We start from the raw sequence: 17,546 nt of genomic DNA on the forward strand, positions 1-17,546 counted from the left end.
GCAACATAGTTTGTTTTTTCTGTCACTTTTCAATGTTCAGGTCTGCATAATGAATTTTAGTTGCTCACAACCATTACTAGACTGCTGTTAAATCTGATAGTCTAGAAAAAATCTAATAATTATAAACAAGCTTGAAGGTGAATATTCACTGTGAAATTCTGATTTAAATTTATTTTGAAGTTGAAAGTTGAAAAAACGCATTTTAAGGAAAAATGAATTACCCATCCTTAGATGAAAGTGTTCACTGTTATACTTAGTTTAATACAAGGAATTATTTCTTGTTTGCAGCCTGTCCAGCCTATGTATCTCTAGAGGCCAGCCAAGATGGTGTGACTACATTCCCACTTTGTGCACCAATGAACACCAGCAGTCTTGTTTTCATTAAGTTACAGCTACAGAGATCAGAGGTGGTTACCTCAGTAACAATAAGGTTACATCGGGCACGTGACTCCATGACAATAGGGCTGTCACAGATACTTCTGATGGGATACAGTGCATTTGGAGAAGTGGGTTACAAAACAAACAATCTGTTCTTACCAACAGAAGATTTCGTCTCGAGATCTAGGTAAGCTTCGAAGAGCTGTCTTTGATTAAAATCTTTGTTAGACAGATATATCGTGGAACATCTTTAGCTGAACAGTTTTGGAAAGACTAAAATATATTGTTAAAAGAGGTTAAATGTCACATTTGAAATGAAATATTTATATTGAGGTTTTCAACTGTAAGAGGTTTACTGTATTAGAGCCTCTCAGATTATATGGTGTACATTCATGAGCAGAGTTTGCATAAGAAACTTAAGATACAAGGTATGGAGACATTTCTTATAGAATATTATCTCCAGTATATACATTATTGTATTTCCCTGTAAAAGCTATTTGCACTTACATGTACATTCTGTATTTCAGTGTTGGTTGGATAAGGTTATTGCACCACTGCCTGGTGTCTCAGAAGGAGATGGAAACGATGGTTGCGGAAGCAGCGGCCCCTACAAGAGGTTTACTAAATACATGTACAGCTCTACTTGTGTCTCCTATCTCCACAGTATACTCACCTACCATAGAGGCTGTTCTCCAGAAACTTGGACTCCATTCAGGAGAGCTGGGTCTAGCTTTGATAGATAATATACTGAGGAGTAATACGTCAGTTTCTGACAATGGTGAGTGCTTGAATTAAAATTTCATTGTTTAGATACTGAAATAGAATAGTCATGAGTTTGCTCCCTTCGTATGTTTGAACTTCCCAACAAGGTACTTTAACAAGTCTCTTTACAAAATGTATGTTAGTGTCCTACATATTTTAGCTTTTACAACAAAAATCAGTATAATGCAGTCAGTTTTTGTTTTAAATAACTGAAATCCTTTCTTCTATTAGTAAACACTGTAGGTAATCAAGAATTTTGATGAAGTTATGTTTGGATATGTATGTGTGAGGGGTGTTCAGTGAAAAATGCTCTGATATCTTTATATCCGGTCCTATCTATTTTGCTCTGATATCTTTATATCTGGTCCTATCTATTTTGCTCTGATATCTTTATATCTGGTCCTATCTGTTTTGCTCTGATATCTTTATATCTGGTCCTATCTATTTTGCTGAAATTTGAAAATATGATTGATAACAACATATAAATGTGAAAATTTAAATAATGTTCACATTATTTATTCATTGTCTCTATGGCAACGTCACTGTCTCTATTCTGTCAACTTGAAAAATAGGTAGATGGCAAGTAATGTTTTAGTGAATGCAAAAGAGACTAAGACATAAAATTTGGATGGATGACGTCACATGACGTTGCCAAAGGGACTAGCATTTACTAGTATCAGTTGTCCACAGAAAATATGATTTTGACATACCAACTAAGTATTCCCTAATCTACATTATTTAACAGTTTCATTGATTTTTGCCAGCACTTTCCCGGGTATTTATTGAACACCCCTCGTATATATCAACTTATAGGCACTAGCTGCACTTTACCAGAATGCTTTATTGCAAGCCCATCAACCCTATTATATAGCATGTGTGTAACATAAGGATAAAATTTCAGAATTAGCCTCACAGTACCTGGGTAAAATGGGAGGTATTGCTAATGAATCCACTGTAGAGATCCTATACCAGCTAGGAACTGTACAAGACAGATGGACAGCTGACAGGTAACTGAAATAGTTTCCTTTTCACTTTAAAACATTTTATTGTCTGTAAATATCTGGATTTCAAAAGTGCTGTATTCTATTAAAAATGTAGAAACTGTTACTCTTGAAATGGGCCAGACTTTGACCAGTGCCATTTGTTCTTAAATAAGTTGAATAAAGGCGTTCATAGAACAGTCAAGTTTTTCAAGTTCTTTTAAATAACATTAATATCAGTTGTACTTTTACAGGTTAAAAGCCATGTTGCAGTGGTTAGGAGACAGTGCTCGTGTAGCATTACAAAGGAAAGCTGTGTTCTCCGACGAAGGGTTTAGACATATTCCCTGCGAGGTGACCAACATGACCCTGCCCGGCCCCGCCCCTTCTCATGTTCACTGTATAGCAGCTGTGCTGTGGCACAGTAATGAAATGAGAGTGGACTACAACCTTAGTCATCTTGTCACCAAAGATCTAGTCAGGTAAGTTCTGTAGTATATTTCATTGAAATGTCCTTAGTGTCCGTATTCCTCAAAGTTTTAAATCAAAATATTGGATTAATAAGCCTGAGAATACTGAATATCAAGGGATGAGCACAATACTGCCATAGCTCCTATTAAATAAAGAAGGAGTTAGGGCAGTATTGCACTCAATCCTTGATATGCATACAGTGACAACTCCCAAGAGCCTCTGAGAAGATGGAAAATTAATGTTTGTTGTTCCCAGGTTTTTGCTCTGGAGAGATTAATTTACTAAGATTTGCCTGAACGGGAGAGAATATGAATGCAGTTGTAGAGAGGTATTTTGCTGTTTGGAAGTGCCATGAACAGAGGTTATTTTACCAAGAGAACACAGAAACCACTGAAAGCAAAAAAGTAATCAAATATATTTTGCCTAGTTTCAGGGATATGTCCCAAAATTATAGGCGATTTCTTGATACCTATCTTCCTAAAACAATATGTTTCTCAAAAAAAAAAAAGCTTTGATGCACTTGTCACACTGAGCTTTAAATTTTATTTGGAACTGTTGGGAATTCAAAGCTTGATCACTTAAAACTTCTCAGGAAGGTCTAGTATCAGATGTTTGAAAATGCAGCATTTAAAAACATCATTTAATAAATTGATAAAAAAAGAAAAATACCCAAAAATAATTCTGTTGGCAGTTTAACCTTTAGCCTGCTGGCAGCAAGTGATTCTGCCTTTGCGACCAGTGCAGACCAAGATCAGCCTGCACATTCGCTATTCAGTCAGTAAATTTTCAGTGAACACCCCTTTAAATAATAAGTGATGCTGCCCAAATTGAATGATGGATCAGTCCATTTTAGAAATTTAGCAGGCTAAGGGTTTATTGAATTCTGTTTCTGTATTTCAGTTCCTTATATGAGTGGTCATCTGTGTTGAGCACAGAGTCACATCTGAAAAAGGCTGTGGATTATGTTCTGTGTGCAATATGTCACATCTGTCCGGACTCGTTCACACGTATCATGGAATGGATGGGAATTGTGATAACCCCGGAATATGGATTAACTGCTTCCATACCAGATGATAGGAAAGACACTACACTTTACCATGATTTAATGACTGATGACTCGAAGGAAGCAAATAGTGCATTAGGACAGTCCATTGAAAATACAGAACCTCCAGCGCCTGTAATTCTCCAGGAGTTCAAGCATATGTGTTTAGATGAAAATCATTTGTTCACTCTAGCATTAGCTTGTCAGTCTTCACTGGCGACCAAGCAGTTGTTGGAGTCGGGTTTCCCGGCAGTATTGGCTCAGGGATTGTTTGAGTTCTGTAATCGTGTGATATCTAACTTTGCGGACTCGTGGTCACAACCTGAAGGTATATCAGACTCTTGCAAGAGTATGACTGGAACTACAGGGGATAGTGCAAGCACAACTAACAACCATACTGGTATATCTCGCAAATACAGTTCACTCTTGTTTTATTTGTATGACATGCAAATTGATAGAAGATATAAGTTACTTTGAATTTTGGAATGATTTGTAATTATTCACATTAATTTTTTTATCTTTCAACAGTGATTTAGCACAGTATATTGTATAACCTTAATTGACCTGTAGTGAATCAGAACATGGATTTTGTTATTTAAAGTGGATATGTTATGTTCTGACCCAAAAATTTCTCACAGTCTGCCCAAGAGAAAGCCTATGTAAACAAAATGAATATAAAATTTGAAATTGCCATTTATTCTGTTAAACTGAATAACTTTTTAGAATTTCAAGTGCTCATACTTTTTCTCGATACAGTCAGGTTTTCCAGTATTCCGACTTTTCCTACTTTTTCCTACTTTTTTGAAAGTGCTCATTTTTGAAAATCCTCCTGTTACTCCCACTTTCTCATATCAGAAGTAGTAAAAATGCATTTTTTGACCCCTAGAATGAAAACTTCCTCCTGCGGGAGGGGACACCCCTCCTGCACCTACTGCAAATGAATGTAAATTAATACCAGAGTGTTTTTTGTCAATGTTCAGAAAGTATATACTGCAGTATATGAAAGCAGTTTTGAAACAGTAGGTGTGTCTTAAGTATGTTCAATTGTGAACCGTGAAATATTGTTGATTCCAGTGCAATAGACTTTTTTGTCCCAAAAGCTCTTTTTGTCAAAGTTTGTAGCTTACATATTAAACTACTTTTTTTGTCAAATTTCCTAATTTTTTCCTACTTTTCTCCCCCTTTTTTGCCACATTTATTCCTATTTTTCTGTTACATTTTTGTAAGGGCTGGCTTGAAAGCCTGTACAGTGTATCTGCACAGTTAGTTTGGGTTCTGTGAAAACAATTTCGCTTTAACCTAGTGCCCAGTTCCATTCTTTATATACATGAGTAAGTGTATACTTACTGAATTGCTTGTCGGTCAACAGTCAACATTATTACATTTTGTTATTACATCGTTGTATAAATTGCAGGTCGATGGTTAGTGCTTTTGATTTGTCAATAGTTCAGAAAAGGTCTTCAGACTTGAAGTCAAAAGACTGAGAAAAAAAAGAACTTTAATTGTAATGACATGTCATAAAAGTTTTTACTGAACGAATAATGGTCAGTAGTCAAAACTATTGGCTAAAGGTTCAAAATAGGTGGATACCATTAACTTGCGGTCAGGATGTTCTATCACACAACATTAGAAATGAATTTCAAAGTCTTTTCCAGTGTTAGACTTAAACCAAGCAAACAAGTCAATAACGCAGACTACAGACTGGAGATTTAAATAAGAAGTCGTGTAATAATGAACTGTATTGTATGTTGCTTGTATAGGTATGACAGTAACAGCGGACATGGTATCTGCAGTATTAAACTTCTTCTCTGAGATCTCATCCCTTCCTGCTATGAAGGACTGGCTGGGTGGTGCTGATGGTAACATATTCTGGCCGGTACTTCTCACTATGTTGTGCAATACACCTTTACACAGTCCAATATCTGTGACAGCTTTTCCACAGAAGTTTGAGGTAATTAGTTCTCCTTCTATCTAAGTATTTAAATTCAATATTCCTTGATTTAACACATTTCTGTATGGAATGCAAGAAATGTTATGATAAAGTTGTTGATAGTAATTTCACAATTTGTTGCAGAATTTCAGACTGATATATACAGTAAAAACTTGTTCAAATTTCTGAACCATGCATATGACGAGAACCTGACTTCAGAATTGACATTTTGGGGAATTTGTCCCATCTTACAATGGAATAGTACAAATCGTCTTGAGACTAAAGAGTTTCTATTCTTGTCTTATGTAATTCAAAGATGATATAATGTCACACAAGAGGAATGAAGAAGCAAAATCCAAGTACAAAATAGAAGTATACATAAAAATATGAGTAAAATATGGATTGATTGTTACAGTACATGATGGTTGCTTCCCAGTTGAAACATCAAATGAGCTGTGCCATGAGAAAACCAACATAGTGGGTATGCGACCAGCATGGATCCAGACCAGCCTGCGCATCCGCGCAGTCTGGTCAGGCTCCATGCTGTTCGCTTTTAAAGCCTATTGGAATTGGAGAAACTATTAGCGAACAGCATGGATCCTGACCAGACTGCGCGGATGCGCAGGCTGGTCTGGATCCATGCTGGTCGCATACCCACTATGTTGGTTTTCCCATGGCACAGCTCAAATATTGGAGGCACTTCGATATTTTTATTTAACGTCTACCTTAATTGTTTTACAGTTAATATCAGCGGAAGAGAGAGCGTGTATAGAGACAGCTTCTGTGAAGTTTTTCCGCAGTGTGATATCTTGTCATGTACCCAATCAGATGTTGTTTGCTAAAGTTCTTTATGATGTCATCAAAGAACAGGGTTCAACTAATAAAGCTGGTAAGTTAAAATAGAGACTTTGGTTAAAGTTTAGTAAATATTTAAAACTCGAAATCAATAAAAAAAGTCTGAATAAATGTTTTAAGACGGTTGTTGTCTAAAAGACTGGTAACACACAAAAAGGAGATGGGGATTAAAAGAGTGTAAACATGGTAAGTGGGGAGGCAATTAAAATGCTACTGATCATGGTATATTGCATTTTCCAAGGTACAGGCGTGGTCTAGTAGATTTGCAAAATGCTTTTAAAGATGTCCAGTAAGATCCAGTCTTTCACTGAAGCAGTTTATTTTTAGATACTTTAGATCAAACAAATACAACTTCCTGAATGTTTAAACATATCGTGTTTGTAGAGCTACATTTGCAATTAAATGTCATGTATATAAGTCATTTATTTAAAAAAAAAATCCAGCTAGTTCAGTGCTTGAACATATTTTTATTGTGCTTAGCTATACATGTGTATATTGTGTACTGATACAAACTTGTTAATTTCATATTTATGTAGATACTATGAAGTAATTGTTCATGTTACTACTAAATTTATTGGAAATAGTTTTGTCTCATTAATGCTTTGTCTAGATGACATAAGATATAATTTCTTATTCAGCCGGTTTAGGTATCTGCCCTTTGTCTGGGTTTACAAGACGACTTTTCCTTCAAGTTCTGCTGGAAGATGAGAACATTCTAGTTGCATTCCGGGCTGCACCCAAACAGTATCACATGCATGTGCCCACGTCTCAGGGTTGTTTGCAGCACCCACAGTTTGGGGCTGGAAGAAGGTTTAGGACGATGCTAGTCAATATGCATGTAACTGTTGGCGAACTCATCAACAAAGTTTCAGGTTTACATTTGATTACTTTATTTAATAACTTGAATAGCAATTAAAGTCTGATAAAACAAAACAAAATAAACCAATATACCCAAGCAATACCAAATTTTATTATATTAGAATTAAATCCCTTTCCAAGAAGGCCTTCACAGTCAAACTGCATAAAGCTTATGCTTACAAAAATATAAATTATTTCTTTTTTTGAACTGTTCATTTCTGCAGGCTGAGATGTTGCACTAATTATTGGTAATCATTAAAGAGTGTTATATTTGTGTTTAAAGATTATGTGGCAGCACTTGATTGGTTTTTTTGAGTACATTCATTAGACAGTTACAGGCCATCTTTGATAAAGTAAGAGTAAAAAGTGCACCCTTCTGGTCTGCTACCTAATTGCCACATATTTTCAGATTGCCACTATAGAAATATGTATTATTTTTAGCTCACTGTCACAAAGTGACGAGGTGAGCTATTGTGACCGCTTGATGTCCGTCGTCCGTCAACAATTTCTAAAAAAATCTTCTTTTTCAAAACCACTGGGCAGAATTACACCAAACTTCACAGGAATGATCCTTGGATGGCCCCCTTTCAAAATTTTTAAAAGAATTGAATTCCATGCAGAACTCTGGTTGCCATGGCAACCGAAAGGAAAAACTTTAAAAATCTTCTTGTCCAAAACCACAGGGCCTAGGGCTTTGATATCTGGTGTGTAGCATCATCTAGTGGTCCTCTACCAAAATTGTTAAAATTATCCCCCTAGGGTCAAATAGGGCCCCGCTCCAGGGGTCACATGGTTTATATGGATTTATATAGGGAAAACTTTAAAAATCTTCTTGTACAAAACCACATGGCCTAGGGCTTTGATATTTGGTATGTAGCATCATCTAGTGGTCCTCTACCAAGATTATTCAAATTATCCCCCTAGGGTCAAATATGGCCCCGCCCTGGGGGTCCCAAGTTTAACATAGACTTAAATAGGAAAAAAAGTTTAAAAATCTTCTTCTCTGAAACCACAACACTTAGACCTTTGATATTTGGTTTGTAGCATTGTCTTATGGTCCTCAATCAAAATTGTTCAAATTGTACCCCTGGGGTGAAAAGAGGCCCTGCCCTGGGGGTCCCAAGATTTATATTTACTTATATAGGAAAAAACTTTAAAAATCTTTTTGTCAGAAACCATATGACCTAGGCTTTTGATATTTGGTATGATGCATTGTCAGTAGTCCTCTACCAAAATGTTCAAATTATGCCCCTGGGGTTAAAAGAGGCCCCGCCCTGGGGTCACTTAGTTATTATGTGAGTTACCATCTGGTCCTATTTCCAAGACTGCTTAATTATAATTACCTGATAACCTCAAGTAATATGTTGTCACTTGACTGTGACCTTGACCTACTGACCTACTTTCTTGTTTTTTAAGATACAGCCTTGAAATTTTGATGACATAAACAGTTTTGCACACCAAGCGTAAAACTGAATTTCATTGACCATGAATGTGACCTACTGACTTTCTTAATATTTTATCATCAGTTTGGCATTTGAAACATGTAGCTCATATTACTCAGGTGAGCGATCCAGGGTCATCATGACCCTCTTGTTAGCTCAACAGAGCCAAAGGCTCAGGGTGAGCTATTCTGATCGTTCACCGTCCGGCGTCTGGGCCGGCCGTAAACTTTTACTTTAAACGACATCTTCTTATAAACCGCTAGGCCAATTTCATCCAAACTTCACAGGAATGTTCCTTGGGTGAAGCTCTACAAAAATTATTCAAAGAATTGAATTCCATGCAGAACTGTGGTTGCCATGGCAACCAAAAGGAAAAAAACTTTAAAAATCTTCTTCTCAAAAACCAGAAGCCCTAGAACTTAGATATTTGGTGTGAAGCATTGCCTAATGGACCTCTACCAAATTTGTTCAAATCATGACCCCGGGGTCAAAATTGATCCCGCCCCAGGGGTCACTTGATTTTACATAGGAAAATCATAAAAAATCTTCTTCTCAAAAACCAGAAGCCCTAGAGCTTAGATATTTGACATGTAGAATTGCCTAGTGGACCTCAACTAAATTTGTTCAAATCATGACCCCGCCCCAGGGGTCACTTGATTTTACATAGATTTCTATAGGAAAATCTGCAAAAAAAAAAATAAAAAATAAACCAGAAGGCCTAGAGCTTAGATATTTGACATGTAGCATTGCCTATTGGACCTCTACAAAATTTGATCAAATCATGACCCCCCCCCCCCCCCCCCCGGTCAAAATTGACCCCCCGCCAGGGGTCACTTGATTTTACATAGGAAAATCTTCAAAATTTTTCTAAAAATAAACCAGAAGGCCTAGAGCTTAGATATTTCACATGTAGCAATTCCTAGTGGACCTCTACAAAATTTGTTCAAACCATGAGCCCCGGGATCAAAATTGACCCCGCCCCAGGGGTCACTTCATTTTACATAGGAAAATCTTCAAAAATTTTCTAAAAATAAACCAGAAGGGCTAGATCTTAGATATTTGACTTGTAGCATTGCCTAATAGACTTCTACAAAATTTATTCAAATCATGACCCCCGGGGTCAAATTGACCCCGCCCCACGAGGTTACTTGATTGTACATAGAAAAATCTTCAAAATTTTCTGAAAAATAAACCAGAAGGCCTAGAGCTTAGATATTTGACATGTAGCATTGCCTAGTGGACCTCTACAAAATTTGTTCAAATCTTGACCCCCCAGGGTCAAATTGACCCAGCCCCAGGGGTTGCTTGATTGTACATAGGGAAATCTTCATAAATTTGCTAAAAATAAACCAGAAGGCCTAGATCTTAGATATTGGATATGTAACATTGCCTAGTAGACTTCTACAAACTTTTTCAAATCATGACCCCCGGGGTAAAATTGGCCCAGCCCCAGGGGTTACTTGATTGTACATTGGAAAATCTTCCAAAAAATTTCTAAAAATCATCAGTTTGACATTTGAAACATGAAGCTCATATTACTCAGGTGAGCGATCCAGGGTCATCATGACCCTCTTGTTTTTATTGTTAACTTGGAGGGGAAAAAGTAGCAAACAAGTATCTGTATGTAGTGGCTGTCATTTTAGTATAATCAAATATGTGAATCTGAAGCAGTTCAAGATTAAGCTACTGTATTATATTACTGACAGAGGTTTGTTTTATCTGAGCTCTTGCTGATGAATTTGTTGACTGCTCAGACTAATTATCAATAAAAATGTTGTTACAGATACTCCAAGTCTAGCAGCCCAGTTACTAGATGTACAGAATGGTAAGAAATCAGATGAGTCAAAAGAGAGCACATGTCAGATAGGACTTGAACTTGTTGATGTCATAGAAAATATCTCCGCTGGCAAATCAGGTATGACTATTTTCATTTGCTACTTTCCAGTTTAATGTGATTGTGATTAAAGTCTGGTTCACCTAATTACCTAAATTGTGTTTGTGTGACTTATAGCTCTGCATAAACAAAATGTAGCCTGACCAGCCTAATGGTCACTTTGAATAGTTGACTACCCGTCATAAACGACTTACATAAACCAGTCACCTTCAGTGGTCAGGCATTTCACTCCCAACTGCATATTTGTCCAGAGTTAATGGTCAGTTCACACTAAATCTTTTTCTTAGTGAGTTATTAGCAAAGTACTGGATCATGATCAGCTATTTGCAGTTGCAAACAAGGGTGCTAAAAACAAATTAGGGGACAAAAAGAAAACCTATTGTAATGGCCGTAACAGTTAATAGTATACACTTGTTGAAAGGCATGGAGGTCAATAAACAAAATCTTCGGACTTCGGGCCTGCAAGCCTGTGTTTAGTTATGTCTCCCACCACACAGTGGTGTGGGAGACATATTGATTTACTCCAGTCTGTCTGTGTGTGTGTGTGTCTGTCACAAAGCTTGTCCGCACTCTCAGTCAAACATTTCTCATCCGATCTTCATCAAACTTCAACAAAATGTGTCTGCCAATAAGTGCTTGGCCAAGTTCGATAACTAGCCAAATCGGCCTAGGCACTTCGGAATTATGGCCCTTGAATTACCAAAAACACTCAGATTTCTTGCGCAGTTTTGCCCCCAAACCAGCGCCTATACTACTAGTAGTATAGGCGCCCTTTTGGTGTCAAGAAAGCGCATGCACATGTAGATTAAGTAAACAGTATATAGAGACTGACTTACTTTTTAGATGATTAGGCAGTTGTGGGAGACATGCGCTTTTCTCAAAAGCATCTCTAGTTATATGTTATTAACCCTTGTGCCAGTAAGCATTTCTGATTATTACAGATACAAGTACTGCAGATAAATCTAGCACAGGTCAACCAGCAAAGAGTCACCTTTGGTCAAATAGCACAACAACAACAACCAGTTCAAAGGGGTCACTGCCGCCTCGACCCCCGACCAGAAGGGGTAGAAGCAACGATTCTTTATCAAAACAGCTTTCCATTCCAGTGCTTTCACTTTATCATAAACTGATAACAAGTAAGTATTTTGGGCTTTTCATTCTTAAATAACAAAATTACATATAATCCGACACTGAAATTTTCAGTACAGCCATCTTAGACCTTCACTTGGTTAAGATTTTAGGCCATGGTTAGGTCATGGTCAAGGCATTTTAAATTCTGTGTTGATTTGCAATCCTTGTTAGGGCTGCACATTCTGGCAGAAGCCCTGTCATAATTATTCGGTTTGTGTCGAGACACCTTGTCTTGGTCACAGCTTTGAAACTGACATTTCTAAGAAGATTACATTTATACATTTTATATTTCAGATAAATCCTTACCATCTGATGTGACCCTGTCACAGTTAATGCAAGTTTTACAAGGTCAAGGTCTCACTCAAGGTCAAGATGTCCTTGACTTTACACTCCAGCTTCAGAATGGACCTATTACAAACAGAATAGGTAAGATATGAAATTATTTTTGTTTCACAGAGTCGTGTGACCATTATTCTAGAAGAACATACGTGGAACTGTTCCAGCAATTTCTCCGTGTGTTTGAAATAGTTAGAAAAATGCCATAGCATGAAAACGAAGTTTGTTGAAATACCCTTTTATTACAGAAATCAAGTTGAGACAAAGAACATGTTTCCAAAATTTTAGGCTCTTAACGTACTAATATTTATTAAGTTAAACAGTTTAAACCTTCTGTGCATTGTGTTTAAATTTTTATTAACATATGGCTTTAAGTTTTTCCTTTGTTGATGTTGCAGCGTTCAATGTTAGCAAGATTAATATGTTATATGGTACATGGGCAGGTTAAGCCACAAGATTAAATCATGTTACATTGTACATGGGCAGGTTAAGCTGCAAGATTAATCCACATGTTGTACATGGACAGGTTCAATCACAAATTATAACTGAGAACGAAGTCATGGCTGCTCTCTTTGTGTGCTGTACTAGCACTTCCATCAGTGTGATAATTAGAATTACAAGTTTAAATAGCAGCTTTATTCTTCTGCCAGTGCAGTTATATTCAAAGTTTTCTTTCTGTTATTCCACTGTCTTCAATTGCTTTTGTATGTGCAACCATCTTACCCCTCAGTTACTAGGCCCGTCTGGTTTTCTCGGTAAAGTACATCATTAGGTTCAGTCAAAATATGGCCGGGTCTGTTTCTAACAAGGGAGTACTAATCACAGTGATTTGACAGATAATGATTTGTCTGCAAAAACATGCCCTCCAAATGAGAACTGTTGTGTAAATGTAATTATATTAAAAATAGCAGTGAAACAGATAGACAAACTTTCCTTTTCCAGATCTGACAGATGACGCAGATGAGATACCAGATGAGGTTCTGTTGACATCAACGCCATTCCCTACCCCACTACAAGTATTTGCCAGTGGTAATGGACTGGCTTTACTTGCAGAACATCTCCCCCTCTTGTACCCAGAGATCTCTCGTCAGATGACATCATCGGAGCCAGGAGAAATGACACCTAATGTAACTGTTGGCAATGATCCTAACCAGGATTGGGTTACTGTTGACTCTTACCCGGAAGACTTTTATATGGTGTGTATAAGCAATGATTTAAATGTTGTTGTGCCCCCCCCCCCCCCCCCATGAGTGGTGGGGGCATATAGATTTTGCTCTTGTCCGTCCGTGTGTCCGTCCGAAGTTCGTGACACGCCTAGCTCAAAAAGTATTTGATATAAATTAATGAAACCTTGCATGAGTCTTTATCATGATATGAACTTGCGCACCTTCTATTTTTCTTCTGGCTCCACCCCCTAGTTTTAGAGTTATGGCCCCTGAAAGAGTCAAAAATGCACATTTTCACCTTGTGACACGCCTAGCTCCAAAAGTATTTGATATAGATTCATGAAACCTTGCATGAGTCTTAATCATGATATGAACTTGCGCACCTCCTATTTTTCATCTGGGTCCGCCCCCTATTTCTAGAGTTATGGCCCCTGAAATAGTCAAAAATGCACATTTTCACCTTGTGACATGCCTAGCTCAGAAAGTATTTGATATAAATTGATGAAACCTTGCATGAATCTTTATCATGATATGAACTTGCGCATCTCCTATTTTTAGCTCGACTATTCAAAGAATAGTCTAGCTATTCTACTCACCCTGGCGTCGGCGTCGGCGTCACACCTTGGTTAAGTTTTTGCATGCAAGTACATACAGCCATCAATTAAAGGCATATAGCTTTGAAACTTATTTTTTCTTTTTCTAGGTCAATTACCAACCTCTCTGGGTCAAGTCCCATAACTCTGACACGTATTTTGAGCAAATTATGCCCCCTTTTGGACTTAGAAAATTTTGGTTAAAGTTTTACATGCAAGTTACTATCTCCAAAACTAATGCAGATATTGATTTGAAACTTCACATGTGTCTTCGGGGTTATAAATCTAGTTGATAGCAGCAAGTCCCATAACTCTGACCTTCATTTTGGCCAAATTATGCCCCCTTTTGGACTTAGCAAATTCTGGTTAAAGTTTTGCCTGCAAGTACATACAGCTATTACTAAAAGGCATATAGATTTGAAACTTAATTTTTCTTTTTCTAGATCAATTACCAACCTCACTGGATCAAGTCCCATAACTCTGGCATGTATTTTGGGCAAATTATGCCCCCTTTTGGACTTTGAAAATTCTAGTTAAAGTTTTACATGCAAGTTTCTATCTCCAAAACTAATACAGATACTGAATTGAAACTTCACATGTTCCTTCGGGGTTATAAAACTAGTTGACAGCAGCAAGTCCCATAACTGATATGCATTTTGGTCAAATTATTCCCCCTTTTGAACTTAAAACTCATTTGATATTTAACCTTTTTGGGTAATATTTTCCTGCTTCTGGGACAATATTTCGAATAGTCGAGCTTGGCTGTCTTACGGACAGCTTTTGTTCATCTTGGTCTGCCCCCTATTTCTAGAGTTATGGCCCCTGAAAAGGTAAAAAAATGCACATTTTCACCTAATTATGTGCCTCACTCTAAAAGTATTTAATGTAAATTCATGAAACCTTGCTTGAGTCTTTACCATAATGTGACCTTGCACACTTGGCATTCTTCTTGAGAATTTTAGCGTTTATTACAGAGTTATGGCCGTTGAAATAGCCAAAATAGTGGATTGTTTGCTTGTGATTTTATAGCTCAAAAAGTATATGGTATAGAATAATGAATCCTTTTCATAAATTTTTTTTGAGGCTGTACCCCATTAAGACTGCAAGCATTTGAATGATTTCCCCTTATTTGTGACAAATGTACCAGTGGGGGGCACACCCTGTGTCCTACAGACACATTCTAGTTTACTTCAAATTCTAGATTGCCTCTAAACAAAATGAGCTAGAGTGGTGAATTCATTCTGTGCCAGTGATAAAACATTGTTCTTTCATGCACATGTTTCATTGATCACACAATGATAATGGTGAAGGCCATATGAATGTTATCCCTGTCCATGTGTTTTTTGTGCCCCCCCCCCCACAAGTGGTGGGGGCATATAGATTTGCTCTTGTCCGTCCGTCCTTCTGAGAATGTTGTGTCACGCCTAGACGTAGAATCACAAAACTTTACAGGAATGTTGGTCAGCATGTGTAGTTGTGCACCTGGGGTTTCGCGTCCAGATTCATTCAGTCTGTAGGAGTTATGGCCCCTGACTTAGTTAAAAATTGGTCATTTTAATGTTGCGTCACGCGTAGCTCTAAAAGTATTTGACCTAGAGTCACCAAAGTTTACAGGAATGTTGGTCAGCATGTGCAGTTGTGCACCTGGGGTTTCACGTCCGGATTCATTCAGTCATGTAGGAGTTATGGCCCCTGACTTAGTTAAAAATTGGTCATTTTAATGTTGTGTCGCGCGTAGCTCTAAAAGTATTTGACCTAGAGTCACCAAAGTTTACAGGAATGTTGGTCAGTATATGCAGTTGTGCACCTGGGGTTTCACGTCCGGATTCATTCAGTCATGTAGGAGTTATGGCCCCTGACTTAGTTAAAAATTGGTCATTTTAATGTTGTGTCGCGCGTAGCTCCAAAAGTATTTGACTTAGAGTCACCAAAGTTTACGGAATGTTGGTCAGCATGTGCAGTTGTGCACCTGGGGTTTCGCGTCCGGATTCATTCAGTATTGTAGGAGTTATGGCCCCTGACCTAGGTAAAATTGTCATTTTAATGTCTTGTCGCAAGTAGCTCCCAAAATATTTTACCTACAGTCATTATTTCACTACACAAGACCAGATTTCTTGTCCAGACATACTAAAAAAAAAGTTTGGGAAACATTTATGTTAAAATGTACTTGACCTAGAATCATAAAACATTAGAGGATTGTTTTATAGCCTATGAACTGTTCTCTGTAGGAATTTACTCAGCTAGGCCAGAGTTATGGCCAACTAAGTGAAAAATACACATAAGGTTCTTAAAAGTTTGTGTTGCAAACATCTTAAAAAGTGTTTAACCTGAGTCATTAAACCATGTTACAGTGGCAGGAGTGGGGGGCACCTGTGTCCTATGGACACACATCTAGTTGTATATTTTTTCATATCTATATGCCTAAAAGATTGTGTTCAGTCAAGAACTAGGAGCAGATTAAAAGAATTCTGTCAAATTTAATAAAGACTTTATAAATTGACAATTTTGACATGAGGGTGTATGTCCATTAAATCTGAATTCTGAATTGACAATTTTGCTGTGTTGGAGTATGTCAGTAAAATCTGAATTACAAAATTGACAATTGTATTTGTAACCTTACCATTTAGAAATGTTGTAAGATATGTTTGCTGAACTGTTGCTAGAATTGTCTTAATCTTTTTAACAGTTGTATGAGCCAGTATCCCCTGTCCCTCAGAGTAGTCGAGGTCATCATATAGGAAATCCAACCATCCCTCCTCATTCCCTGGTGGCGTTTGGCCTCTTCCTGAGGTTGCCAGGATATGCTGAGGTGCTGCTGAAAGAGCGGAAGAAAGCTCAGTGTTTGCTCAGATTGATGCTGGGAGTCACAGATGATGGAGGTGGAGGTAGGTAGCAAGATGTGTAATGAAATAATGCAGTCTCCATCTGTGTAAAAAATAATGCAAATTTGAATTGTTTAGCGGGTTTGGAAGATGGAAGGCAAAGTTCTTGAGTATACAAAAATATCAAATGTAGTCTTTTCGTGTATTACTCTTTTAACATTTATTGGTGGTTAAGGTATACAAATGGGATAAACAGAATGATAGCAAAATGGTTATACAATGAAATGCGAAAAATAGAGTATACTGTTGCAGGGTTATTTTGCTGTGTATTCTTTTTTTCCAGTGTAGTTGAAAGTCGTAGACTATTCTATAAAGATATATGAGACTATTCTATAAAGATATATGTTACAGGCAGTCAGATTGTTTATGTAGTAAATGTGTGTTATTTTTAGCTCACCTGTCACAAAGTGACAAGGTGAGCTTTTGTGATCGCGCAGCGTCCGTCGTCCGTGCGTGCGTGCGTCCGTCCGTGCGTGCGTGCGTGCGTAAACTTTTGCTTTTGACCACTCTACGGGTCACATTTTTCATGGGATCTTTATGAAAATTGATCAGAATGTTCCCCTTGATGATATCTAGGTCAAGTTCGAAACTGGGTCACGTGCAGTCAAAAACTAGGCCATTAGATCTAAAAATAGAAAAACCTTGTGACCTCTCTAGAGGCCATATATTTCACAAGATCTTCATGAAAATTGGTCAGAATGTTCACTTTGATGATATCTAGGTCAAGTTCGAAACTGGGTCATGTGGGGGCAAAAACTAGGTCATTAGGTCTAAAAATAGAAAAACCTTGTGACCTCTCTAGAGGCCATATTTCTCAATGGATCTT

General features: G+C 37.5%; 1 protein-coding gene across 2 annotated transcripts in view; it reads left to right on the forward strand.

Annotated features, from left to right (window-relative positions):
* The window catches only part of LOC123527444 (baculoviral IAP repeat-containing protein 6-like), a 101,183-nt gene that overhangs the window by 59,696 nt on the left and 23,941 nt on the right, over window positions 1–17,546 (forward strand). For both annotated transcript variants that reach the window (XM_053519870.1, XM_053519876.1), the window contains exons 37-49: window positions 289–565; window positions 906–1,156; window positions 2,042–2,147; window positions 2,375–2,602; window positions 3,492–4,033; window positions 5,394–5,584; window positions 6,305–6,452; window positions 7,057–7,290; window positions 10,502–10,633; window positions 11,554–11,748; window positions 12,038–12,169; window positions 13,022–13,275; window positions 16,525–16,723. In XM_053519870.1, the coding sequence (XP_053375845.1) occupies window positions 289–565; window positions 906–1,156; window positions 2,042–2,147; window positions 2,375–2,602; window positions 3,492–4,033; window positions 5,394–5,584; window positions 6,305–6,452; window positions 7,057–7,290; window positions 10,502–10,633; window positions 11,554–11,748; window positions 12,038–12,169; window positions 13,022–13,275; window positions 16,525–16,723 (2,889 nt within the window). The remainder of the gene's footprint in view (window positions 1–288; window positions 566–905; window positions 1,157–2,041; window positions 2,148–2,374; window positions 2,603–3,491; window positions 4,034–5,393; window positions 5,585–6,304; window positions 6,453–7,056; window positions 7,291–10,501; window positions 10,634–11,553; window positions 11,749–12,037; window positions 12,170–13,021; window positions 13,276–16,524; window positions 16,724–17,546) is intronic.

This window comes from Mercenaria mercenaria, chromosome 1, assembly GCF_021730395.1.
Source record: "Mercenaria mercenaria strain notata chromosome 1, MADL_Memer_1, whole genome shotgun sequence".
Taxonomy (NCBI): domain Eukaryota; kingdom Metazoa; phylum Mollusca; class Bivalvia; order Venerida; family Veneridae; genus Mercenaria; species Mercenaria mercenaria.